Here is a 24,862-nt window from a genome sequence, read left to right on the forward strand (position 1 = left end):
GAGCTTCCTAAAATAACTGCTCATGCCATTAGCAAGTGTCATCGTGGAGGTCATTGTGCTGGCTGCCCATTTGGGGACATTTAATACAGGGCCTAGCAACCACACAAGAGTGCTTTATATCCCTTCTCATATAACTTGCGCGCGTAAGTTATAAGATCACATTAAGCCCCACTTTTATTGGACAACTTGTGATTTTAATCTAATGTTTTGGGGGAATGTCCTTATTAGACAATTTGTTGCTGACCTCTGTGTTAAGCAGTGGTCAGAAAAAAAAAAAAAAGATGTCATTTTCCACTCCAGCAGTTCGGCACAGTAAAGAGGCTTAGAGAGCTGGTAAAGCAAAGAGGCGTGCCTGATATAATAGATATTTCACAGGCTGGCATCGCCGCCAAGCTGCCCTCACCGGCTGCACCATATACACTGCTCAATCGTGCAAAAAATCTCAAACTATACTTCAAAGCCTACCACTTTTCCCCTTCCTGTTTATTGATTAGATAGAGCTCTTGTTCAGTAATTGTGCAGTAAATCAAGCATGGTGAGCACTAATCTCAAACCCGGGAGGAAAGTGTTAAAGGTAAAACCTGCTGAAAAGTGCATAATTACGGAGCTGTGCTCAGCCAGGAGAGAGGAGACACTCCTCCCTCTCGCATTTCTCACTCACTGCCTGCCTGCCTGCCTGCCTGCCTGCCTGCCTGCGCAACCAGAGGCAGCAGGCAGGGAGAGGGGTTGGCAGAGGAGCAACGGGAAGTGTATACAGTTTCTAACCACCTCTCACTCCCTCCCTTACTCTTTCAAATCCTTCTTCCTCTCAATGCATTCCCAACCAAAGCGCCGGGGGCGCCATGCTTGTAAAGAAACCACAGCCTTTTGAGTGCCTCTTGTATTTACAAACGGAGGCATGTTGGAATCAAAGGCATTACCACATGACATAACACATTAAACAGCTGGCAGATTGAGAATTTATAGACTGAATAGATAGTTAGTGGGGTAAACAGGAATTGTGACATTGTTGGATCGGTTTAGCTAGCTATACTCCGTATGAGAGCCAAACTTACCCAAACCAGAGTACAGAATAGGAGTCAAATGCAGCAGCTCCCTCCTTCCCCTTGCTCTGCCTTCCCTCCTAACACACACAGCTCAGGCTGTACTCCAGGTGGAGACAGCTATCACTTTCCCATCAACTTCCTGTTCCTCTCGTCTCTCCTCCCCCCTTCGCTCTCTCGCACTCCCAGCTGCACAACTTGGTTTCTGTGCCATGTTTGAAGAAATACAAAGCTGTATCTCCCCCCCCCCTCCATCTTCTGAAGTACTAAAATCTGCAGTTAAGAGATTTTTTCCTCCCTCTCCTCCTCCTCCTCCCCCAGCGCTTCCCCTCATGTTGCTGTTCTACCTAATCTCACCTCAGTTTTTATTTCACCCTCATCAGCAGGGACCTAAAAATAAATGATAAATGGAATATGATATTTTAAAGTCTTATCTCTTATCTGTTCTTACAGGGGAATAATAGGGTAGTTAATCCTGCAGATCCTACTCAAATTGATTAATCAGCACATGCGGACAATCAAATAAATGATTAATATTCCCCAGTCCTGTGGTCGGACAGTTACCCCTGAAACCATCAGTAATAATTCAGTAACCCTTCCCAGACCACAGGCTGCAGCTAGTCAGCCTCACTCAGCATCAGCCTTCTGATGTTCAGCAGGACTTTGAACTCCCCGCACAGAAACTCAGACTCACCAGGGGTAAAACAATCTGCAGTCTACTCTCTCTCTCTCAATGCCTGCCTACCTGATCAAACTCATACGCCATATACAATATATACAGCTGAATTTAGGGAGGACAAGCAACATTTAAGACTTCATCTAACTGCTGTTGAAGATAGCAACATAACCTCATACTACTATAGATACAGATCTGGATTCTCTTTCCCCAATAACAGATACAAAAAACTATCTTTCTGCTATATAATACAGAGGCCAATTATAAAAATTTACCACACAGTTGTGCAAAAACCTGAACCTGTGTGTAATGTAAGCGCTAGGTGACGTGCCTGAAAAAATAATGCCACCGTGTTCCCACAGCCAGAGAGCCAGATGTCTCCAGGCACACACTTGCACACACAGACAGACAGACAGACAGACAGAGAGACAGGCTGTTTAGCAGCAACTCTCCCAGGCAGCCTCACCACACTGAGCACACCCTGTCCCGCTGGTGGACAAAGGAGGGGGAATCTCCATTGAAATGGGCCTTCTTTTCTCTCCCATTACCCGTGCTATTCTCCCTCCCACAGAGGTCAGCGAACAGCCATCTTCACGGCGCTCCTCTGCATCTGCCGGCTAGAACTGTTCTTCATCAGGGAGGCAGAGGAGAGCACCTCTTGCACCCCCACATTTGCACCCAGGGCTGGGAACGAATGGTATAGGGGTGGGGGCTGGGGTAGGATGACAGATATATGTGTGTGTGTGTGTATCATTTTGGGAGGTAAACACTGCTTGTAGGCCTAGATAGTTGTGGATGTCTGTGTCTGCCAGTGCTTGGACACACACATATATACAGTATGTACAGTATACACACACTGTTTCACCCCTAATCCCTCCTCTCTGCCGCCGTACAGGAGGCTTGGCCTTTGTGTTGCGTCTGACCAGCTGGTTGCCTGAATCAGCATGTGCAGCTGTCTCCTGTGACGAACACTACCACCACCACCACCAGGACACGGTGACTCTTCACTGCATTGCTATGTTTTAACATGGCCGCCTCACATTACTACAGCCATTTAAAACCCACCTAAGAAGCCACTGACCTCGGGGGAGTTTACACAGGCAGAGAGCAGGTTGGGTTTTCGCTATAACACATATTGATGGCCTTTAACTAGTGTTTGAGAGCCTTGGAGGGTTGCGCTATAAGAACCAGACTCACAACTGGAGGGGGAAGACCGAGCTCTAAAGTGCGAGTGGCCATTCAGTACTCTTGCCAATATGCCTTGTGATATATAGCTTTGTCTTTAATAGGCGCGGGCACGGTGTGTAGGGCAGTGTCGTGAAAAAAAAGCCCCAGTTTTATATAAGCGTTACAGTTCACTTTGATCTCTTCTCTTGCTCCACTGTTTATAAATCAGCCACACAAATATTTATGAGCGGAACGAGGAAAATGGCTGGTCTGGTTTGTATCTCTGCCCTCCGTCCCTCCCTCCCTCCCTCCCTCCCTCCCTCCCTACTAGTGCGTTGCGTTCCCTCCCTCCCTCCCCGTGGCTGATGTGTGGATGAGGCCACCGCAGACGCACAGCGAGCGCATAGGCCCCAGGCCACATCCATCATATCTGTTCTGTCTCTGGCTATTGTGTGGCCCCAGAGAAGGCAGACCTAACCAAAGCAAGTAACAGCAAGACGGCACAATTAGTAGGATTGTATGCATTACTGGTTTAACTTGTATGAAATTATGTATAATAGTTCAACGGTTCGTATGATATCTTGCGAAAAAGTTATCCCATTTTTTCGTTCGTTTTCCTACGAATGTCCAGCGACGTGTGTCAATTTCCGCTCGTTACGTGCATACAGTCTTTTCAAAATAAACTTCCGTCTTCACAGGAAACAACTTTCTTTGGTTTAGGCAACAAAACTACTTAGTTAGGTTTAGGAAAAGATCGTGGTTTGGCTTAAAATAGCTTCAGAATCGGCGTGACTAGAGCTGTCAAAGTTAACGCGATAACGTGTTAATGCAAATTCGTTTTAACGCCACAAATTTTTTTAATGCATCAAATGTTAGGTTATAGCAGGCTCAGTTTTCAGGCTAGAGTGAAAACACTGGTATCGTGTGAAACTAAAAAAACATGGTACCAACCATGTCATACTAGCTAAATAAAGCTCCAAACTTACGCTAAATTTTGTCGAAGAAAAACTGTCATGGCCATTTTCAAAGGGGTCCTTTGACCTGAAATTGGGTTCTATGGGTACCCACCAGTCTCCCCTTTACAGACATGCCCATTTTATGATAATCACATGCAGTTTGGGGTAAGTCATAGTCAAGTCAGCACACTGACACACTGACAGCTGTTCTTGTCTGTTGGGCTTGAGTTAGGGTTAGGGTCCCTATAAAGTACATAACCGTGACAAATAAATCAACATTGACCTCTGTTTTCACACAGGACACGAACGCCATTCTCCCGGGCGAAAGTCCGGTATTTTTTTATATTTCCTGGTTCACGATTACGTGGATTACACACAAATTGATTTTGTGGGATATATACGAATTACAGTGCATTACCTTTCGTAGTTATAGCTACGAACAGCTGTATGAGACCAGCCTGAATAGTTGAACTAGTACAATATGAGTGCATTGTTTGAACACGATCGGGAACAATACCATGCGCGTCAATACAAGCCTGTGTGTGGTGTGCATACACACACATCCGTGCCCCCTGACTAATGCATCGCTAGTTCATCAGTAACAACGCTCGATCAATTAATACAGCCATGTTCAAAACATATTGGCTCGGCCTGCCTTTTAGCTCACCTATCTGTTTTTGCCTACAACACACACAATGGGACAGGCCCAGAGCTGCTGGATCCATACGCTTTAATTGCTCCCCCCTGCCCTGACCTCTGGTCCAGATCACTCTGATATACAGCATCTCTATTAAATTGGGAAGTAGGTAAATATTCTTCTAATGACCCTCAGTTCTAGCGACACCGTTGAAAATGGAGGAGAAAAAAAAATCAATCTTGTTTTTTTCCCTTTTTGCCCTTCACTGACTCTATTAGTTCCCTTTTTATCTGAGGGTTGACTCCAAAAAAATGTGGAGGGAGAGCGAGCAGAATGGAGCGTCTACTCTCATTCTGACAGGGCAATGGACTTCACTGAGATGCATTTCGGTAATGAGGAGATTACAAACCTATGCTCAGAAGGAAATATCTTTTTAACGGCATCTTGACTGTCCTTCAAGTAACACATTGGGTTTATTGAGCCAATATAAAAAAAAAAAGTCAGACAACCTTTATCTAAACTGAGCAGAATGTTGATCCTGCAATCTAGACTCCTGATAATTTAAAAGATAACACGGTTCAAGCGGGAAAGAGACAAACTGGACCAAATGTTACCCATCACGCAGTGCGGGTGCACAGAGAGATAGTGTTTATGCAAGGCTGTGTGTGTGTGTGTGTGTATATTTGCGTGTACAGTAAAAGCCGATGGACTGTATGTGTGTGTGTCTGTGGGCAGGGGCGGGTGGGGGTAGTGAGGGGGTGCTAGTGGTGGACTGGCTTGTCGATCGATGCAGTGATTGGCAGTTAATGGCTTTTCCTGTTCTGCCTTGGTAACCCTGGCCTGATGGCTGTTGCTTCTGATCAGAGATGGCAGATGGTGTTTGATTTTCATATATAAATCCCTGACTTTGTGGAGATGGCTTCATCATTTTTAATGATTTAAAAGTTAAGTTGAATACTGGGAATACTCCAATGCTGGATCTCTCATCTAAGAAGCCCTAACCTCCCTTCCAGATGTCTCTTAACTACATGCGTCACTCATGGTTAGTATTCTGCTATAAGCCACCCAATCCTTCAATGATGAGCTATTAGAATGAAATTCGCAACACATATGTTTTTCTCTATTTTATGTTGGCCTCGTTTCACAGACTGCTCAGTCACAAACTCCTGATCTAACACGACCACTCAAAGAATCATAAATCCCAGATGATCACAGATAATAAACACTGGAGGGGTAACGATCCATCGATATGGATCCATATATCGATTTAATGGTCAACGATCAATGCAAAGTGAAAACACGGATACATATTATAATCTTTAAGATACGCCCTTATTTTGAAATTCTTAACTGATAAAAAACATCTGCACTTAAACCTTGCAGTAGGAAGAACGTTTTTGGCATCATTGGGCAAAAATTCCATAATAACCTTTCAGCATATTGTAATTCAAGTGTTCTGAGGGAAAACTAGACTTCTGCTCCTCCTCATGGCTCTGTTTTCAGGCTTTCAGGCTCAAACCGTCAAACTAGCAGCACAGATCAAATATGAATCAATATTCTGTTACTGTAATGCCTATTTCTCACCTCAAATGTTTTCAGAAACATCTTGTAGTGTACTGTTTAGCTGTAAAATGAGAAAGCGCTGCCTAGTTTGACCGTTTGATCAGAGTTTGCGAGTGATTGACAGCTGCTCATAGACGGCAAGGCTCCAGCTCGGCTCTGATTGGTTGTTTTGCCATTAGGAGCACCAGAGGACACAGAGGCACATAATTTTTTTCAGGTTACCTGCTTCATGTACTACTGTCAGGATATAGTTACCGCTTTATAAAAATAACTTTTTTTAATCATATTTGCTCCATTTCTACCCACTGCAGCTTTAAACATGAGAAACGTGGCACTTTATTTGTATTCTTTTTTATTAAAAATAATAGATTGTTTTTCATTTAAATGTCTGGAAGAGCCCAGTGAAAAAAACTGTCAAATCATATTTTAGTTGCTTTTTACGAGTTGATATAAATGTAACTGATTGTGTTAAATGGGCATATCATATCGTTGCATATTAATTGCAGGCCCCTGAATTGAATCGAAATCGTGGCAGACTTTGTGATACAAGCAAATATTGTATCGTTGTCCAAAGAATTAATATAACATTGTATCATGATGAAACTTATGATTTACACCCCTAATAAACACATAAAGACTGATCACCAACTAGTTGGTATTGAAAGTCCAGACTAGAAACTGAGCTTAGGAAAAAGGAGAAGAAGTTGTACATTAAGGAAAATTGAATGATAAGCTCCATTTGATGTTTAGGAGAAGCTGGTAGGACATCAGAGTACAAACAGCAGGTCCTGAAATCTTTTCTCAAGGTAATTTCATGTTCTGAAGGGTTTGCCTTTATTTGGCTCCTCACTCAACCAGTTTCAACTGCTTAAGGCTTAAGTCTATGGTTTAAGTCTACTTAATATCCCATAAAACCAGACACTTTGACATTTCATCTCTGCAGAAATTCAAAATGAGCTGATTGCAAAGAAAACTAGTAGATGAAACTATCTGTATTAGGAGGCCATACTGTCCCTGTAAGGACAATAAAAAAGACTGATGAGGCAGTATGGATCTCTAAAGCTGCTGTTGTACTCTTCACAGCGTCTGAGAAACAGGAAGATGTGTCTGAACATTGGTGAGCACAAAATCATTTCTTGTGTGTGCGATGATGATGTGTGGGTGACAGATATGTGTGTGTGAAAGAGAGCGAGAAAGACAGAGATTTAGGTCACACTGGGACTCATAACTGCAAAATTAATACGCCCTCACTCCTGAAACATCAACAAATAATAAAATACTTTGCTTTACAGAACTTATTAAGATGCTCTTTCTCTCCCTCGTTTTCCCTCACGCCTCTCAGCATGCAAATTAATACATTGATCATTTGAATAATAATTTGCATTCCAGATCTCACAATTTCATGTTCAAACTTTAACAGCTCCCAGAGTTCTCATTTAAACAGTAGCTGCACAGACAGCCCTTATGGTTCAAATTATTTCAACATGACTATTCCAACCTAACAAGCATAAATTAAGGAAATTCCTATCTAGTGACAGAGATAGGCTGTCTGAAGGAAGGATCCCAGTTTGAATTATTCAGCAGTCCTTAATTTTAGGGCCAGTGTTGATTGAATGTGGTGACATTATAAAAAGAGTTTGTGGGGCTGGCGAGGAAGGCAGTGAGGGATAGTATATGATCTGGGATCGAGTTCAGCGGCTACGGAGACTTCCTCTGCTGTCCGCTTCTCTGAAGAGATCTCAGAGGAAAGAGGCCTCTGTAAATCAACATGAGATTGAAAAGGACTTTATAAAACACAAATGTGTGGAACTGCTTACACTGAACAAAAGCCTGCACTTCAAGTCCCTCGCTTTCACCAGCTTTGGCTAGTAAAAGAAAAGCGTCAGACGGCGTGACCCCGAGGTTTCGCCACGTAAACGAAGCAGGGTGAGGTGAAGGTGAGCACGGGAACAGAGATGATATGTTGGGGTGGGGCTTAAAAGGCATGGTAGTTAAACTTTTCCTTCAACGCCACTCTGTCTATTCTGGGCATCAGTTTGTCATGCAGGAATGTGAAGGCCATAAAGTATCGGTGCCCTTGAGAAACTGAAGAGCATTCTCGTCCCCAACTCTTAAAGCTGTCTCTCTCTTTTTTACTCACTATCACTTTCCCCAACTTACTCCCCCTCTCGCTCAGTTTAAAGTAGAACACAGGTGTAGAAGACGGCACCCGTGGGAAAGATAACATTTGGGAACATTCCTGGGGTTAAAAAAGACGTCTTTTTTTCCCTGATATTCTTCATCTGGGGAACTATGTAATTGCCTTGGTTCCATGACTATGCTTTTGTCCGCTTTGTGCCTCCGCCCCGTGCTCCCCACCTCTTACATCACTACCTAGTCATTTCCATATTACAATTTAAACAAGAGATTCTATTCTCTCTTACTTTTTTTTTCATTTTCATCTTTCCATTTTATCCATCTTTTGTGTTGAAGAATAAAAGGCATGATGAGAAAACAAGGTGCAGAATGATCTCTTCCAGGGCCCCCAATAAAAAAAACTGCATGACACCCTGGGCTGCAGCGCTTAATTACAAAAGGATGAAATCTTTTCTTCTACATCTGGAGAAAACATTGTCTGCATAACACGGAGAGATTTACAGCTCCCAGATCTAACCCTGGACTAAAGCGCGCAGCAATTAGGCGAAACATGGATGGACGACCAGCGCCATGAAGTTCAAGAAGAGAGGGCTGTTGGCGCTGTAGAGAAGGCCTCGGACGCCCCGCCGTTTCAAATAAAAACTCTCCCCAGAAAATGGTCCTCGGGAAACTTCATCTTTACTCGAGCCTTGATAGTGGTCACAGAGAGGTGAGGTGGACTTTTCACTGCACATTTTGCGCTACATAACCCATCCAAAATAAGACTGCTTTGAGGAGAGAATACATGCAGGCATCAGCACCTCTCTGACCCATCACTAACAACAATGAAATCCAGGCGAGAAATTGCTGGAGTTCTGCGATCCTACAGGAATCGATGCAGCACAAAATGGAAAGACCTTAGGGGCAGATTTGTTAAAACAAAGAAAAAAACTAGGTAAAACAAAGGCAGTACATGCTCTTTGCACTTAGGAGCTATTTAAATGGCTGCAGTACTGTAAATCAAGCATGGGGTTGAATCCGGCTGCCTTCCAGCAAACAAGAAAACCAACAGGTTGTGCTTTAGAAACTAAATGTCTTAACTTATAAATACACAGGCCAGCCATTAGGAATAATGGCCAGGGGGATAGACTTTCCAGATAGGGCCCCTCATCCACTCCCTCTCCAGGTCATCTAGTTTCATATGAGACAAGTATCTTCACTCTAACTTTAAAACTGAGCCCGCTACAGCCATTTTTATTATTATTATTAGGCCAGAAATTTAGCCATCGCCTCTCTGCTTCTTCCATTTTCAAGTTCTCTCAATATCTGGAGTGGGGGTATCAGATGACAAGTAAAAACGTGTGTTAATAATAACAACACTTTTATTTATCATATATACATATAACTAGCATGGTCAGTGATGAAAGTCAGTAAGTAATTGGTTATACTTGATCTCATTTAAGGGTCAACCATAGACCTTTCCATGAGCCCACCTGGGTTTACCTAGGCCTTGGTCATCTGTACCCTTTGACCCCCGTCTGTAAATACATGTATATAAAATGATTTAATACCGCTTATAATATTCTGTTTAGCTACTCAAACAGCTTTTGGACGCACAAGTGGAACATTACAAGGCGAGGGGAGTGAAACAGCAGCCAGGGGCACATATCTATCATTCTGTAAAATGTATCTGTCCCATGACTCTACTCTGTAGGCCAAACCCAAACAGAATGGAGGTCCCTGTGTGCTCATCCTGGTACCTAAGATCTCCTCCCCTCTCCTCATCGGTCTCTTCACCCTACCTTGCTTTCATGTACAGCTCCACTGAACACAGACCTCAGAGCTGAGTAGTTTTGTGGCCCTGACCACTCGGAGGCCATTAATCTGGTGGCTTAGCCACTGATGTATTGATGGCACAGAGCCGGTAAGCCTGCCTGCCTCACTCTCTCCATCCCTTCAGCTTAGGAGCTACATAGATTCACAGGAGCCTCCATCTGGCCTCATCAGAGCAGTGTTTACCTGCCAATTGCCATTGTTAGTCTTTTAGGCGCGGTGGCTATAGGTCGCCAGATGTATTGACCAGTTGGGCAAAAAAGACCTGTGAGACGCTTCATTCAAGCCACGATGTGTTTGCATGCGCTCGAAATACACCAGCAGTTAAGTCTGGCTTCTTTCAGCGCTTCGAACCACACGCTTTCATGTTACAACTAACACTACAAGAAATAGAGCTCACGTTAAGGTGCTCAGAAGACCAGTAAAATTAGCATTAGCGCTACTATATTAATATCTCCTGTGAGCCTGTAGGCAACCACACACAATTCCAGATATTAACTTGGCCCTCAAACAACAACTAGGTTATTGCAAAACATGAAAAGGCCTTTATCAATCACTTCAATCTGGGTGTTCCTAGTAATTGAGTTATTTGTGTGCATGTAAATACAATGGCAGTCAGCCTACATGGGAACTCATTATACTGCTGTTTGACTACCAAATACATAATAAGTTCATAAATTGTAGAGGCCAGGATTATCTGGAATCCGAAACAGATCTTTTTGTAAGATAAGTGGGGGTAAAAACAAAGGACCATGACTGATAGTGCATGTCTTTATATCTTGACAATATAGAGGCAGACAGAGCCGGAGTATAACACAGATTAGATACAAAGAAACCTCCAGTTGGTGCAGGAAGAACTTCCTCCACAATGTAATTGTCCTCTCAATAATGTCCCCATCTCCTCCAATCACTTTAAAAAGGGAAGAACTTTATTTTACTATGTGTCATGATCACAACATTTGTGTCCTCTTTTTTTTTTATAGGAGCTAGATCTGTTGACTTCAGTCAGAGAATCGGTGTGCTGACAATAACGTTAACAGTACTTTGCTCTCAATTGAGGAGCGAGAAACTTCTAACAGCTGAATAGTAAGTAGACGGAGTGGGATGGGGGACGCAGACAGACGATTGAGCTGAGGAGAATGTTTAGTTTTCCAGCATGGTTGGATTAAAGATATTTAACCTTAAAGCAGATCCCCATTCTAGACCACCCACTGGTTCACTATCCATACTGGTTTGTTTCGTGGGTCCCTTCACCCCCCTATTTGTTATGTTTATTCATTTGGTGGAGACAACGCAGAAAAGGTAGGAAAAGGGAGAAAAAAGCTAAATAATGTAGTGGACTGAGAGATATGGAGTCAAGGATGTTTGACAGTTATGTTTAAGAAACTGTTTCTTGTCTGTAAAAAGGAGGGGATCTGGTGGGAGGTACAAACTGTATATCTATACACCATACATGACAAAACCACCTACTGCACATAAAGTAGAACTTATCTCTGCCTTGAACTGCTATGAACTCCCGTCACAAAAACTGCCTCCTATTCCTTTCCTTCCCCAAACACCAATCTGCCGTTTCTGCTGATCAGGCCGGAGATAACAGGATCAGCAGCTTCCTTGCACGTAAGCAGGAGCGTGCTCGGCCGCTCTCGTCCAAAAACTAAAAAAAAAATCTAATCAAAACAAACAACCATTAACACAATGACCAAGGATCTCCGACTCCCAGGTGACAATGTAACACATCATCTTTCAGTAAATCCTCCTATGGCTCTCGGTGTGATGGAACACAGAGGATGCATCTCTATCGCCACCACAGACCGAGGACGGAGGACCTGGTCTGGTAATGCACTGGGCCCTTTTAACTCCGGCAATTGTGGTAAACAGCCGTTTAAAAAACAAAACAAAAAAAAAGCTGGGAAAAGACCAGCCTCCCCTGTCTAAGCAGCTTTCTGCTCCCCGTCTTTCGCTTTCTTTCACCGTCGCTTTGTAACACCCACAGTATGGCAGTTGCACATACAAGCAGCAGCAGCAGCAGCAGCAGCAGCTGTGCCACGGGTCAAAGCCCGACCCTCTGCCTGGCCTTCACAAGGGGTGGGAGCTAGAAGAGTTGTGAAATTCTTGCACACTGCCAAACACTAAGCCCTGCTAGCCCCCCCTTTATTTGCTTGACAGCCCCGCTCTCCAATCCACCCTGTTTCTGCTGTACGCCACTCCTTCACCACTCAGAGTAACTGAGATCTGTCTGAGGTATAGGACACTGGAGCTCAACGCCCTGCAGGCTGCTACTGACACAAAGAGGGCACCCGGGGTTCAGGACCATGACAGCGTTACTGAGGAGGTGTCCATACTGGATCTAAATACTTCCTCAGTGCCATGCCTTTTATCACATGTACCGAATCATATTATAAGAACTTCTCTTCGAGCAATTAAAACGATACATTTCATGAGCCCTATGTTGTCATCTGCTGGCACTTTAGATTACAAGATTGCTCTGTGTGTGTGTGTGTGTGTATGTGCGCGCGTTTGTGTGTGCATTCACACGCTTGTGCATGTGAAAGGAGAGAATGGGCTGTCTCCCAGGATGTGCAGCAAGCGCTTTATTAGAGCGGTAGTACCAGTAAATCAGAGCTCAGCTCTTCCTGGAACTGCTGCAACCTTTCCCACTGAGCACTATTACTGAACAATCATAGGCTAGCCATGATAATTAGCAGAGTATCTATCCTTCCAACCCTCCTGTCGCCCCCCTCCATCCCCTCTCTCCTGTCTGTCTCTCCATCCTCCTCCTCAAAACCCTTCCTCTTCTTAGAAATGTCTGGTGGGTGAGCGGGTAAGGCCAGGCGCCCGCTAGACGTCACTTCGCCAGAGGACTTCTCACAATACCTGCCGTGATTGTTGTCTCGACGTTGGCCAGAGAGGAGACAATTTGAGCTCATTCGTCTGCCCACACATTAAGACCACTAAAAAATGTCAAGAGGGACCTCACAGAAAAATTTAGGAGCTCAGGAGAGGAATTAGATTTGGAAGTGCCGACCCTGTCACAGTAGTGTGGGGCAACAAGATGCCATTACAATCCTGTAGATCTGAAAACGCATCTGGGACATCAAAATCAGCCATCCTGTCATCTAGTGGGCCTAAGTCAGCAGGTCTGATCTCCTGCATGAGTCCAAAAAACACTTCAGAGCTTTATTTGATTGATATTGTTCTAGAGCTGGAATACAACTATAACCTATTAGTGGTTATACCCCAAAGAAAAACTATTGTATAGTCCAAGAAGACTGGAGTCAATCCTGGTAGTTAAGATCATTAACGGGGAGAGGTCACCATGGTTTGCATTCCTGAGTCTGAAAAGCCGGCGCTTCTGCTGAGTAGGATCATCAGTGAACCACCTTAATGCCTTTTTGTGTAACCACTAATCCCTTCACTTACAATATTTTCCTTTTTTATGTTTCATTGTGATTATTTGCTCTCTGCGGAGTGTAGACGTTTTCTTTCGTCAGTGTTCACTGATTCTCTTGGATTGCACTGAAGGGTAAAACAAGAGCAGTAACTCCATCCGAGATACAGATGTATTGTGTTTGTTAATGGGCCAGCTGCTGGGCTCCACTTAACACTACGTTAGTGCAGTTAAAAGTGCAGAACATGTGATCAAAAAGCCCCGTTCTCATAGGTGAGGAGCAGACAGTGGATGTGACTCAGTGTGTCAGGCGGAGAGACAGATAGGTGAGAAGTTTGTATAGTTATGTGTGTGCTCAATAGAGCGGGACCAGGACAGAGGGAGGGGTGTCAGGACTTCCTTGGTTAAAGATTCCCCCGTCTGATAGTGACGGCACTTTCTCCCTTTCTTTCCGTGGCAAAGCGGCATCTGGAGTGGATTTTGTGCTAGCAGACACCGAGGAACATGATTACATTCGGCTAACTGCGCTCTAAACTGATTATGCATGTGCCAAGCTAATGGACTACATTTGCAAGAGGAAAAATAACATCCAATCAATCTCAATTACCGCCGGTTGCACCGGCCCCCGAGACGAGGAAGGTAGCCAGCTAACTCCCCATGCTCCTCCCCTTTCCCCCAACCCTTGACTGGAAGCTGAGGCCTGTGGCTGGGCCTGGCTAGGCCCCACCCTTTCTGTCTGGCCGGAGCAGTCATGCAGGGCCTGGGAGCTGGATTAGCTCCACTCATCTCACCTCCATGCTAACACATAGCCAAGCCCTGAGGCCTACTGCTGCTGCTAGTATAAGGGCTATCATATTCACATATTATGTACGTGGCTGACTGTAAAATGAGAGCTGAGGTTTGTTCAAGATGGAGAGAGAGTCTCGGGGGATTCTAAAAACACACAGTACACAAACTAACGTTTGGGTTATTTGGATGCTGCAACAGAACCCATCTGTTTGTGCTTAGGAGTGACTGTTCTAGGAGCAGATGGGTGACCATCATGCTGTCATCAGAGCCACTAAAACCCCATGGTCCATGGGAAAAAGAGAAAGTGAAAGTTAGCTTCAGAGCCCAGGAGTGTGTTGGCAGGACACACGGCGCTCAGAATGTCTCAACTGAGAGCACAGCACACAAGGGAAGACGGCATCACCCCCCACTGTGTGGTGGTCCGTGTGGTCAGGATGACTTGCAGGATCTTTCTGTGGTCTTTTGGAACATTCCAACAGTTGGGGTGGTGGGGGGGTGATATTTTTAGAAAGCCCTAATATGGGCCGCATACCACAGACTCTCAAATTATCCCATCCAGCTTAGCCCTCAGTTTAAACCTTCCTTTTTAATTCCAGTAATTACAGGCTCCAATTTATATGGAGCTGTGCACACAAAGGGCCTGTTTAATGCAAACCAGTTTGATTTGGGTGAAGTGTCCCAAGCATCTCCCACATCATACAGCCTGTTTATGCTGACTTGATGATTTATTTTCTCCCCAAAAAGGTTAAAAATGGTGCTATTTGCATCGGATTTCTTTGGGGAAGAATAAATGAATGGTGATTTTCCTCTTTTTTTTTCCATCTTTGCATAATATGCCAAGTTGGGTTTACAGGCTTGTGGGGCCACTGTGGGTTTCTGCCTGTCAGTATCTCTACCAGGACAGTAAATCGAATGCAGCATGAAGACTGTGACATTGTCAAGTGGGGAGCCTGCGCTGCCAAAGAGGCCTCACAACCATGTACTTGTTGTCCGCTAATCACATTTGTGAGTCATAAAATATCATAATAATTCTTGTCAACTGCAGAACATCTCTGTTTTAGAGTAGTGTCTGGGATGAGGAGAGCTTATGAGGACCGCAGTATTCTCGGGTTGAGAGAGCAGGTAATTTCTGGACAAATGCACACACTCTTACTTGGAAGATCAATTGGTTTTAAGAAATATGGAGCCATCTTAAGAGGCTTAAGTCATAAAAAATGATCATGCCTGGATGTGTTGTACATATTTAATCCCCCGCAGCCTGAGCTGCAGTATGACATATGTCTCTTCTCTCTTAAAAACTTGTGCGGAAAAAGAGACAGAGGAGGGAAAAAAAAAATCTCTTTTGCCTTTCGGGCTCACAGCAAAGTGGAAAGATAATGTAATATAAATTGTACCTTATCCTGTGAGACAAAACAAGTCTCTCCCTCCAAAAAGGTGTGAGGAAGAGCGAGAGAGTATGCTAGAGCCTGTCTATTTTGGTCTAATGTGAGACCGTCATTGGAATGTGGGCCAGTAAGTCCAGCAGCTATGGCCAGGAGAGGATGACCATGGGCTGGGAAAAACACAAAGATAACTGGCAATGCTTTTCTGCTGCCTCACAACTGACTCGACACATTCGCAGATTATATTGCATATTTGCATTTCTATGCATCTATAAATACCCGGTGCATCTGAAAATGTCCTGGTGCAAACAATATGTTCTCCCCTCAACACCTCCTGTGTCCCCTTGCCCCTTTAACACCTGTTTAGGAGCCCTACTGTACATCACACCTTCCCCTTTAACAAAATGTCCTGTGATTCCAGTATAAAAGGCTTTGTGGACAGGAAACATGTCAGTCATGCCAGTGGTTCTGAGGATCCACTCATAATCCTGGATGCTTTTCAAATAGACAGCCTTTTTGAGGGGGTTTAAAATGGACCACTTCACCTTAGTTTTTAATGTGATTAAAAACACCACGTTTGAAGCGGCACTTTTTTTTCACATGCCCTTTAGTGCCTCCTTTCCAAAAGAAGTCATACTATAATATACTAAGTCACCAAAACAAAAGTGTCAAGCAATAGAACTGTTTAAACAGTCCTTCCTGTTTACTTTTCTAAGAGTCAAACACTTGACAAAAGAGTGGACTTATTATAAATATCTCCTAGTGCACATGACAGTGTTGTATGTTGGATTCCATTGCTGTGTATGTAGTGTAGACTTACAGGGAGTGTATGTTGTCACTGTTTTGTTGTGTGTGTTGTATGTGTGCGTGCATGCGCAGCTACGCCAGTTTGGGTTAAGCGCAGAGTGGCCAAAGCCGCAGACACACAGGATAGGTACCTAAGTGGAATCAGGCCTGTTAGATTTATGGCCATTTGTTCGGAGAGTGTTCATCCATTGGCTATTATGGAATGATTAGAGGAGAAGGTGAAGCTCCAAGTCCAGCAAAAATCAATACGGCTGTCGAGAACGATTCAGCCTTTCCCGCTCCGAGGAGTATTAGCACCAAACCTCTGTCTCCTCACACTTCTTCATTCGTCTCCTAGTGATTCGCCCCTAAGCCTCCACACCAGCTTTCACCTGCCATGTTCTTCTCATGGCAGCACTGTGGCCCTGCTTCTACATGACTACATGGAAGGCCAGAGTTACACAACAAAGCCATCATTCATGCCTTGGGAGAGCGGCTAGTTTAGTGGCGTGGGCAGCACTGGAACATATATGCGTCTTGCGGAGGGATATCGAGAGGATTAAGGGCACATTTGTGCAAAACTCATCAAAGTTTAATAGGATAATAAATGCTCCCAAATATGACACAAACATACTACTTCTCCTGCTTATATTACAGCATCTCAAATAGTGCCCTTTCCCACCGAGTTATGTGATACAGTGTCATGACATGGTTGAGTGGTGGGTGTGATAAAGGAGCTTGAGGAGCACTAACCTTGTAGAGTTTGAGGCTAGCTTCGTGGCGGGTGTTGACCGTGTGCATCCTCAGCTTCTCCAGGCTGTTGGTGTAGTAGTCGCAGGCGTTGCACTTCAGGTGCACCGGGTTGCCTATGGCCACACATTTCAGGCGCCACTCGTTGCCTTTGCCCCCTTCTTTGATGTGCGCCACGAGCTGGTACTTCTGCACGTGCTTGTCCGTCTTGCAGTGCAGCTGGAAGTTGGCCTTGAGCTGAGTGGTGTAGTGGCACAACTTGCACTGGTGAGAGTCGCCCACCACCGCGCGCCACTCCTCCTCCGGTAGGCTGCGTTCAGCTCCCATATGCATGCCGAGCACATCCAGGTTGTCGGTGGTGAAGCGGTTGCATACGGCGCACTGAAAGAGCTTGAGGGAGGGGTCGCTGGTTTGCGATAGACTTTCTCCCAGGGTCATCAGTTCTTCGGACACCAGCTGCCCGCCGCCCAGCCGCACGTCCATTGGGATCTCTCCACCTACTAGGATGGGCGTGGAACACAAAGACAAAGAAAGAGGAAAGAAAGGTATTTAGAAGGCTGTGTACATACACTTATAATTGTGTTAGGCATATTCAAAGCTTACACCCTACACAAAAGATCACTTTGTCTCTCAGAAATTTACTTCAGTACGTATACATCATTATTTTGAGTTAGTGAGCACAGTGTTTTCCAAAGGAAGTCATAGTTTGAGCCACTCTCATAATGAATAACATCTCTGTTCAACTTTGAAAAACCACACTCTGTCTGTCGGTATGACATTGCATAGAGGATAATGTGCATGTATGTATTTATGGGCCTATAGCTATCCTTGCTTTGAGCTGGGAAAGAACAAAGCCTGGATTTTTCTATAAGGACCTCACAGTACCAGAGTATGAATGTACACACTGTCCGGTTTGGGTTGGTGCACTTTCATGGCCTGTCTGTAAATCAACTCAAGAGGCCATGAGCTCCACAGAAAAAGCAAGTTATTTTATCATTACTGAAGAACTAAGGAGTTCCCAAGCACACATTACTGTAAATCAAATCCATCGCCCTTGAACAATATTTAAAAAAAAAAAAAACACTCCTTCTGCTTCTTTCACTCCAGATTGCCTCTAAATCAATATGGACACCTAACAGATTAATTTGGCTTGGTACTGAGTCTAAACAATGAAGAGGGGGGAAAAAACACAGCAAGCACATATCCTATGACACCGACCACAGAACTGATGTCTCTACAGTCTGGGAAGGCTGGCTTTAAAAATGAATGCTAAAAATACGAGGTACCGGCGTTTTTGCCTTTGCTTGCTGATCTTTAATCTTTCACTGCCCAGACTGAGCATGCAGGCTTGACCCTGCCTGGCTTTACACTAAATTAATTCCAGCAGCTCCTTTTTTATTTATTGCTGCAGTATGCAGCCCGCTCTTGGACTTTTCTCCATTACCTGAGTTTTTATAGCCAGGAGAGGGAGACCTTTGAGAAGCCCTCTGAAATCACTCACAGACCCAGCTCCCCAGTCATGGCTTCTTACACTCTCTCACTCTTACAAAACACACAGATACACACACACTTGCCCAGTCGCTATCCCTGTCCCGTCTTTTCCTGCACCTTGCATCTCTCATTTCTACCCGGCTCTCATGCTCCATTACTATGCAGATGCAATGATTTACCACAGACCTGGATCATGTTCCTCACTAAATTCTGGTTGTAGACGATTAGACCAAGACCCTGATTTGTAGCTTTGCATCTGTTTTCACATAGGGCATATTTTTAAAGGGGACCTATTATGCTTTTGTGCTTTTTCCCTTTCCTTTAGTATGTTATATAGATTTTTGTGCATGTAAAAGGTCTACAAGGTTACAAAGCCCAAAGTCCAGGCCAAAGGGAGTTCCTCTCCCCCACAGAAACACTGCACCTGAACTGCCTGAAACACCTTCCTTGAAGTCCTGCCTTTTCTTCCGTAACATAGTGATGCATGATAGCCTAGCAGATAGTTTGGTACGCCGTCAAACAAAGCTAGTTAGAGCGGAGCTGGAGCGGACTCCGAAGAGTTTGGTTCGATCAAAGGTGAAAAGAGTTGCATGAAAACATGTTCTAGTAGAAACCCCAAATACAAGTATGCACCTGAAAATAAGCATAATAGGTCCTCTTTAATATTGAAATCATAATATTGTATTTTATATGGCATATGAATACTTCATATATGATTGCTAGTGCTATATGAATCTTAAAAAATCTTAACACATTACCATGTTTTTAAGTGAATAGCTGTCTGACTTGTCTTTTGTGCTGTTTCAGTGTACGTTAGACAACAACTCTTTTCCTTTCTTGCACTCCATCTCACATCTTCCTTTCACTACGGTAGCTGAGTCTTGGGAACGAGGATTACCAGGAGGCTGAGATCATGCAAGGTCAACATTTGTTATCTATCTCTTCGGCAATACGCGCAAAAGTCAAAAATCCAAAGTGAGAGCATGAAAGAGCTCCTCTCACTTTAGCTGCCTGGTCTGAGATCTCCTCGTGACGGCAGATTCTCTCAATAGATGTACTGAGCCGTATGTATCATACTGTAGAGTTAATATCAGAGTGTTTGTGTACGATGGCTTTAAGAGTTCTTTAAAGTGTAGCCGAAGATGACACCACACCCGCTGTCTGCGGGCCTGGACCGTGTCATCACCGCCTCCCTTGTAACATGCTTATTACACCTCACCTCACAAAAAAAATGAACCAGATGGCAGGAGAGGGGGAAAAAAAGAAATTAGTTACAGCAATCAATTCTTGTTTGTGTCTTTGAACTGGCGACAGTTGGAGACAAGTCTGTACAAACTGTGGGGTTGTAACTGGCCCGCCGAACGCTCTGCTATGCTGCTGAATTACCCATGCTGAGCCCTCTAACCTCCCTTCTTTGACCAAGATAAAATTTATAGCTGCAATTACAAAGTTGGAAAAAAATGGAGAACTCCAGTGGTGAAGTTCAGCAGCAGTTTGGGAATAATGACATAAAAAGCTGAGGCTGGCTGCCTGAGGGGGAGGGAAGGGAGAAGAGAAAATACAGGCTTGGCCTTCTAACTCACCTTTTGTGAGCAAAAGTGGGTATCACAAAGTGAACTTCAAAATTCTGTCAAAATCACATCAATACAGGGTCACTTAGATGTCTTGTTAACGAAAAACAAATGACCTCTGGGCTTCTGCGTGCTACTTGTCACATTTATAGCTAAATGTGCAGCTAGTACATTTGTAGATGAAACTAATTGGCACACTGGTCTTGTGCACTAGAGGGTTTTACTATGGATGTGAGATTAAGGCATTGAGCAGAGGCCTACTGTCGTGACGACTATTATCATGTACACTATCAGGAAGGAAATACGGAGAGGGACTGGGGTACAGCCCCCTGATGTAAACTTGCCTCAAATGAATTATCTTTCTTTCACTTTATATTTCAGTGACCCTCTGCTTGTTAAATGAGAGAATTATGTCAAGTTCACAAAGGCGGGCCAGAAAGGCAGCCGCCAAAAGTAAAAAGTGGTGATATATCTAGTATACGTAGCAATGGAGAGGGGCGATATGTGGATATTCCTGCTCATCATTTTGTGTGATGTTAACACAATAAGAAGTGAATGACATTAATGTTCTTTTTAGGAATTAAGATCAAGTCGAACTGAAACCGATTCCCAGTAGTGGAAGAAGAACTCAGATCTTTTACTTGAGTAAAAGTAGAAATACAATGATCTAAAAATACTCCATTACAAGTCCTGAGTTTAAGATGTTACTCAAGTAAAAGTACAGAAGTATTATAAGCTAAATGTACTGAAAGAATTGGAGTAAAAGGCACTCATTATCCAGAATGTCTCCTTTCAAGTGTTATGTTATTTATAGAATATTTTCTATTAAATGTATTTTCCTCTAGAGGGATTGATAAAGTAGGCCTTCTTCTTCTAGATTACCAATACTCTGCTTTTATCACTAACAAATATGTGTAAGACCATTTTAATGTTACAGTTGGTCAATGTGGAGCCACTTTTAGATACTTTGTATAGTACTTGGTAGATTAGTAGTATGGTACTGCATCATATGTTTTTATATGTAAAAAGTAACAAGTAGCTATAACTGTCAAATAAATGTAGTGGAGTAAAAATATTTCCCCCTGAGATGTATGGAGTAGAAGTAGAAAGTAGCAGAAAGTGAAAATACAAGTATGTCAAAATTGTACTCACGTATAGTACTTGAGTAAATGTACTTAGTTACATTCCACCACTGCTGATTCCACATAAAAGGAATATCTCTGAACTGCACTTGGTGATTTTTACAGTTTTCTGAGAACAAGAGAGACGAAATGGAACTCACCAAGCGCAGGGGCCAGGGCCGCCATGTTGGGATCCAGGTGAAAGCTCCCCATCAGGAACTGGGCCTCGGCTCCAGCTGGGTCTATCTTGAGGCCTGGTGGAAGGCTCATGTTCTGGGCCAGGTAGTATTGGTACAGCTCAGCCTCCGAGGGCGAAGGCATGGCTCCCAAGCCGAGTCGACCATGCTGCATCTGAGTCACATTCTGCTGGAGGAGCATCATGTTGTGCATGTGCTTCTCGCTGGTCATGTGGATGCGCAGGTTCCGCGCCACGTTGGTCTCGTAGTCGCACACCTCACACCGCCAAGTGGGTTTGCTCTTGGGCTTGGTCGGGGAGGGGGCCCCACACGGTCCAGCCATATGGGCGGAGGACTGTGTCGGATGGTGGTGGGGAGGGTGATGGCTACTGGCCTGGGTCACTGACGGGACGGCCACCACTCCTTGTGGGTTATGTCCAAACACCTGCTCCTGCGCAGAGGGAATGGTGCCTCCATTCTGCAGCGTCTGCATGTTGTTCAGATGCTTGTCCGACTGCATGTGGATGCTCAGGTTGCCCTTCGTGGTGGTCGAGTAGTTACACACCTAGAAAATATAGGACATTTTCTCTTCAATAAAGTGATACATGGCTTTTTAAAAATATCAGTTCACATCCTACATAAACCTAAATGGCTCAACAACACAATCTTTAATTGCAACCCCAAAAAAAACTTTGCTACATACCTCACACCGGAAGGGCTTGTATCCACAGGTATAGCTTTCTCCACGAGCCAGACGAGGGTGGCTCTGACCACTGGTGCAGTACGAACACGTGCCTCCAGAGTCCGGGTGCTTCTCTTTCATGTGGGCCTCCAACGTCTGCTGGTACTTGTAATGCCAGTTGCATTTCGGACACTTGAGTGTCTTGCATGAGTTGCGCGAATGCATCATGGTCATGTGACCGCCCAGGGAGCGTGAGGAACCCAGAACGGTGTCACATTTAGGGCATTCTACGCCACTTCCTCCGCTTCCACCAGGCCCGTGGTTCTGTGAACACTCGCCCAGCCCCGTTAGGTCACAGGCGCCCCCTGGGAAGAGGTGCGAGTGGCCGTGAGATGATGGGTGGAGGTGATGAAGATGGTGGTGCATGTGGTGATGGTGCAGAAGGGCTCCGTTTTCCTCCTCTCCCTCTGCCGGGCAATCATTTGGTTCTGGAGCTGTGGCACTATCTCGATTGGCACTTTCATCAGCAGCAGCATTGGAGGACAGAGGTGACGAGGAAGTGCCAGCGGTGTCGTCCTCGCTCCTTCTGACGCCGGCTGCCGCCATTGCCGTGGGAACAGTGGGCCCCTGGCAGTTAAAGCTCAGAGGGAGCTCTGAGGTCCTCCCCCCACCGTCTGCAGCTGAACCCTCTTTCTTGACAGAGGAGGAAGTGGAAGCAGGATCTTTGCTGTTGAGTGTGGAACTGACCGCAGAGGTGCAGGCAGAAGGCTGGAGAGCGCTACTAGGCATTAATAAAGGAGATTTGGAAATGCTTTGGTTTGAGACAGCTGGTTCCCCCGCTTCACCCCCGCCGCTGCTACTGTTACCACCACAGGCCACTGCAGTGCTTCCTGCCTCCACATCGTCTTCCTCCTCCCCTAATAATAGTTCCTCTTCTTCTTCCGAGCCCCCCATCTGGCTCGATAGGTGCGCCTTGTTTTCATGCTCCTCGGTGTCCCCATCCTCTCCCTTGCATGCCACCTCTTTCCCAGCAGGCTCCTCTGTTCTCCCTCCGTGTTTGGGCAGGGCACTAGAGTCTTTGGCAGAGCCTGGGGATGAGGTAAGAGTGGATGCTTTGGGAATGCTCAGCCCTCCGAGAGAGAGGACTGAGCTTAGCGGGGTTTGCTGCTGCTGCTGTTGGTGGAGGCCAGAGTCAGAGTCTTTGTTGAGGAGGCTCTCGCTGCCCCTGCTGCTGCTTCCAGGCTCCAGATGGACCCCACTAAATGTGCCATAGAAGCTCTGGCCAGAGTTAATGGGGAGCAGGGTCGGTGGCAGAGAGGTGCTCTTAGTTTTTGGTTCCAGGAAACTGATGAGGGGCTCTTTGTCCTTCCCAATGCCCTGGATGATGGCAGATGCCTGCTTGTCCCCTAGCAGTTGCCGCTCGTCCTCACACAGTGTCATGCGGTGATCATGGACGGCATGAGTGGCAAAGGAACGCACATAGCCAAAGGACAGCTTGCAGATAAAACACATGAGAATGGGCTTACCCTTGCCATACAGGGCTAGCCCATCGAATTTGGAGAAATCCACGTTGTTGGGAACATCTTTGGATACACAGGACTTCTTGGCAGACCCATCGCTGTTCAGGTAATCCTTGTTGCTTTTGTGCCGCACATCGAAGACACGGAAACTGTGCAGGACAGGGCTTAGGCCTGCCATGGTTGAGGTATTGGGGAAACCTTGGTCTGAATTGCCAAACCACTTCCTGAAGGACGAGGCTATGTGGAACGTGTTGATGATGTGCGGGTAGACTGAGGATGAAGTCCCAGCAGGTTCCCCCGGTATTCCCCCAGTGGTGGTGAGAGAGTTTGTGGGAAGCAGGCCGGGTACCATGCCCCCACCACTTTGGATCAACTGACTGAGGCTCTCTACGATGTAGGCTGAGCCGTCTGGCTGGTAGACTATCTCTCCAGCCAGGTTCTCCACGTCACTACTCTCCTCTTCCTCCTCCTCCTCTCCTTCCTCACTCCCACTCTCAGGTGCTCCCTGCTGTCGTGTGGGCTGATGTCGCAAAAGAGTGGGCATGCCCCCTGAAGCCATCGGCACCCCAGGAAAGGGTTGAAGACTTGGGAAACAGCTGTCAATCTCCATTTCATCTAAGTCCTCGGATTCTTCCTCTTCTCCACAGCTTACTCCCTCTTGCTCTTCTTCCTCAAAACCCTCTCTTCTGGGATGCAGCTGGCCTGTGGCAGAGCTGTCACGGTGGGCCTGGGGTGATGTCTGTTTTGGCTGCTGCTGCTGGGACTGTGGTTCTCTCACCCCGTCATGAGGCGCACTGGGGTTTTGGGGTTGAGAAGGGTAGGGAGCAGAGAGAGACAGGGGGTCCAGGGAAGGGGCCTGGTTGGTGCAAGGGACCTGTGAGCTAGAGTGATCGTTCCAGGGCTGTGGTGGTTGCTGCTGCTGGGAGGAGCCGAGCCCATCGTCTGTCCCAGAAACCACAGGAGACTCACAGCTGTCCATGCTGATGCCTACATGAGGCGTTCATCGCATCCAGGCCTGCAGAGACACAAAAAGGGTGAGATGAGAGGTTATTGTTGTATCTGGGATGTTAAATGTACACATATGTAAACATAGATTCATATAAATAACCACATACAACTCGTCATTTACCATGCGCCAATGTTGGAAACATAATCTTTATATTTTTCCAAAATATAACTATGCCCATTAGGAAAAGCTCAGATACAGAAAACATGA

At 45.2% G+C, this 24,862-nt stretch overlaps 1 protein-coding gene across 6 annotated transcripts in view; it reads right to left on the minus strand.

The window, feature by feature from the left end:
• zfhx3b (zinc finger homeobox 3b) overlaps positions 1-24,862 on the minus strand; it is a 365,979-nt gene that overhangs the window by 74,185 nt on the left and 266,932 nt on the right. For 5 of the 6 annotated variants that reach the window (XM_074617828.1, XM_074617862.1, XM_074617819.1 and 2 more), the window contains 3 exons: positions 22,148-24,661; positions 21,430-22,009; positions 17,089-17,585 (listed from right to left, as the gene is read on the minus strand). In XM_074617828.1, the coding sequence (XP_074473929.1) occupies positions 17,089-17,585; positions 21,430-22,009; positions 22,148-24,625 (3,555 nt within the window). In that variant the 5' untranslated portion in view covers positions 24,626-24,661. The remainder of the gene's footprint in view (positions 1-17,088; positions 17,586-21,429; positions 22,010-22,147; positions 24,662-24,862) is intronic. The other variant, XM_074617854.1, reaches the window with a different exon arrangement.

The sequence above is a fragment of the Sebastes fasciatus genome, chromosome 2, assembly GCF_043250625.1.
Source record: "Sebastes fasciatus isolate fSebFas1 chromosome 2, fSebFas1.pri, whole genome shotgun sequence".
Classification (NCBI taxonomy): domain Eukaryota; kingdom Metazoa; phylum Chordata; class Actinopteri; order Perciformes; family Sebastidae; genus Sebastes; species Sebastes fasciatus.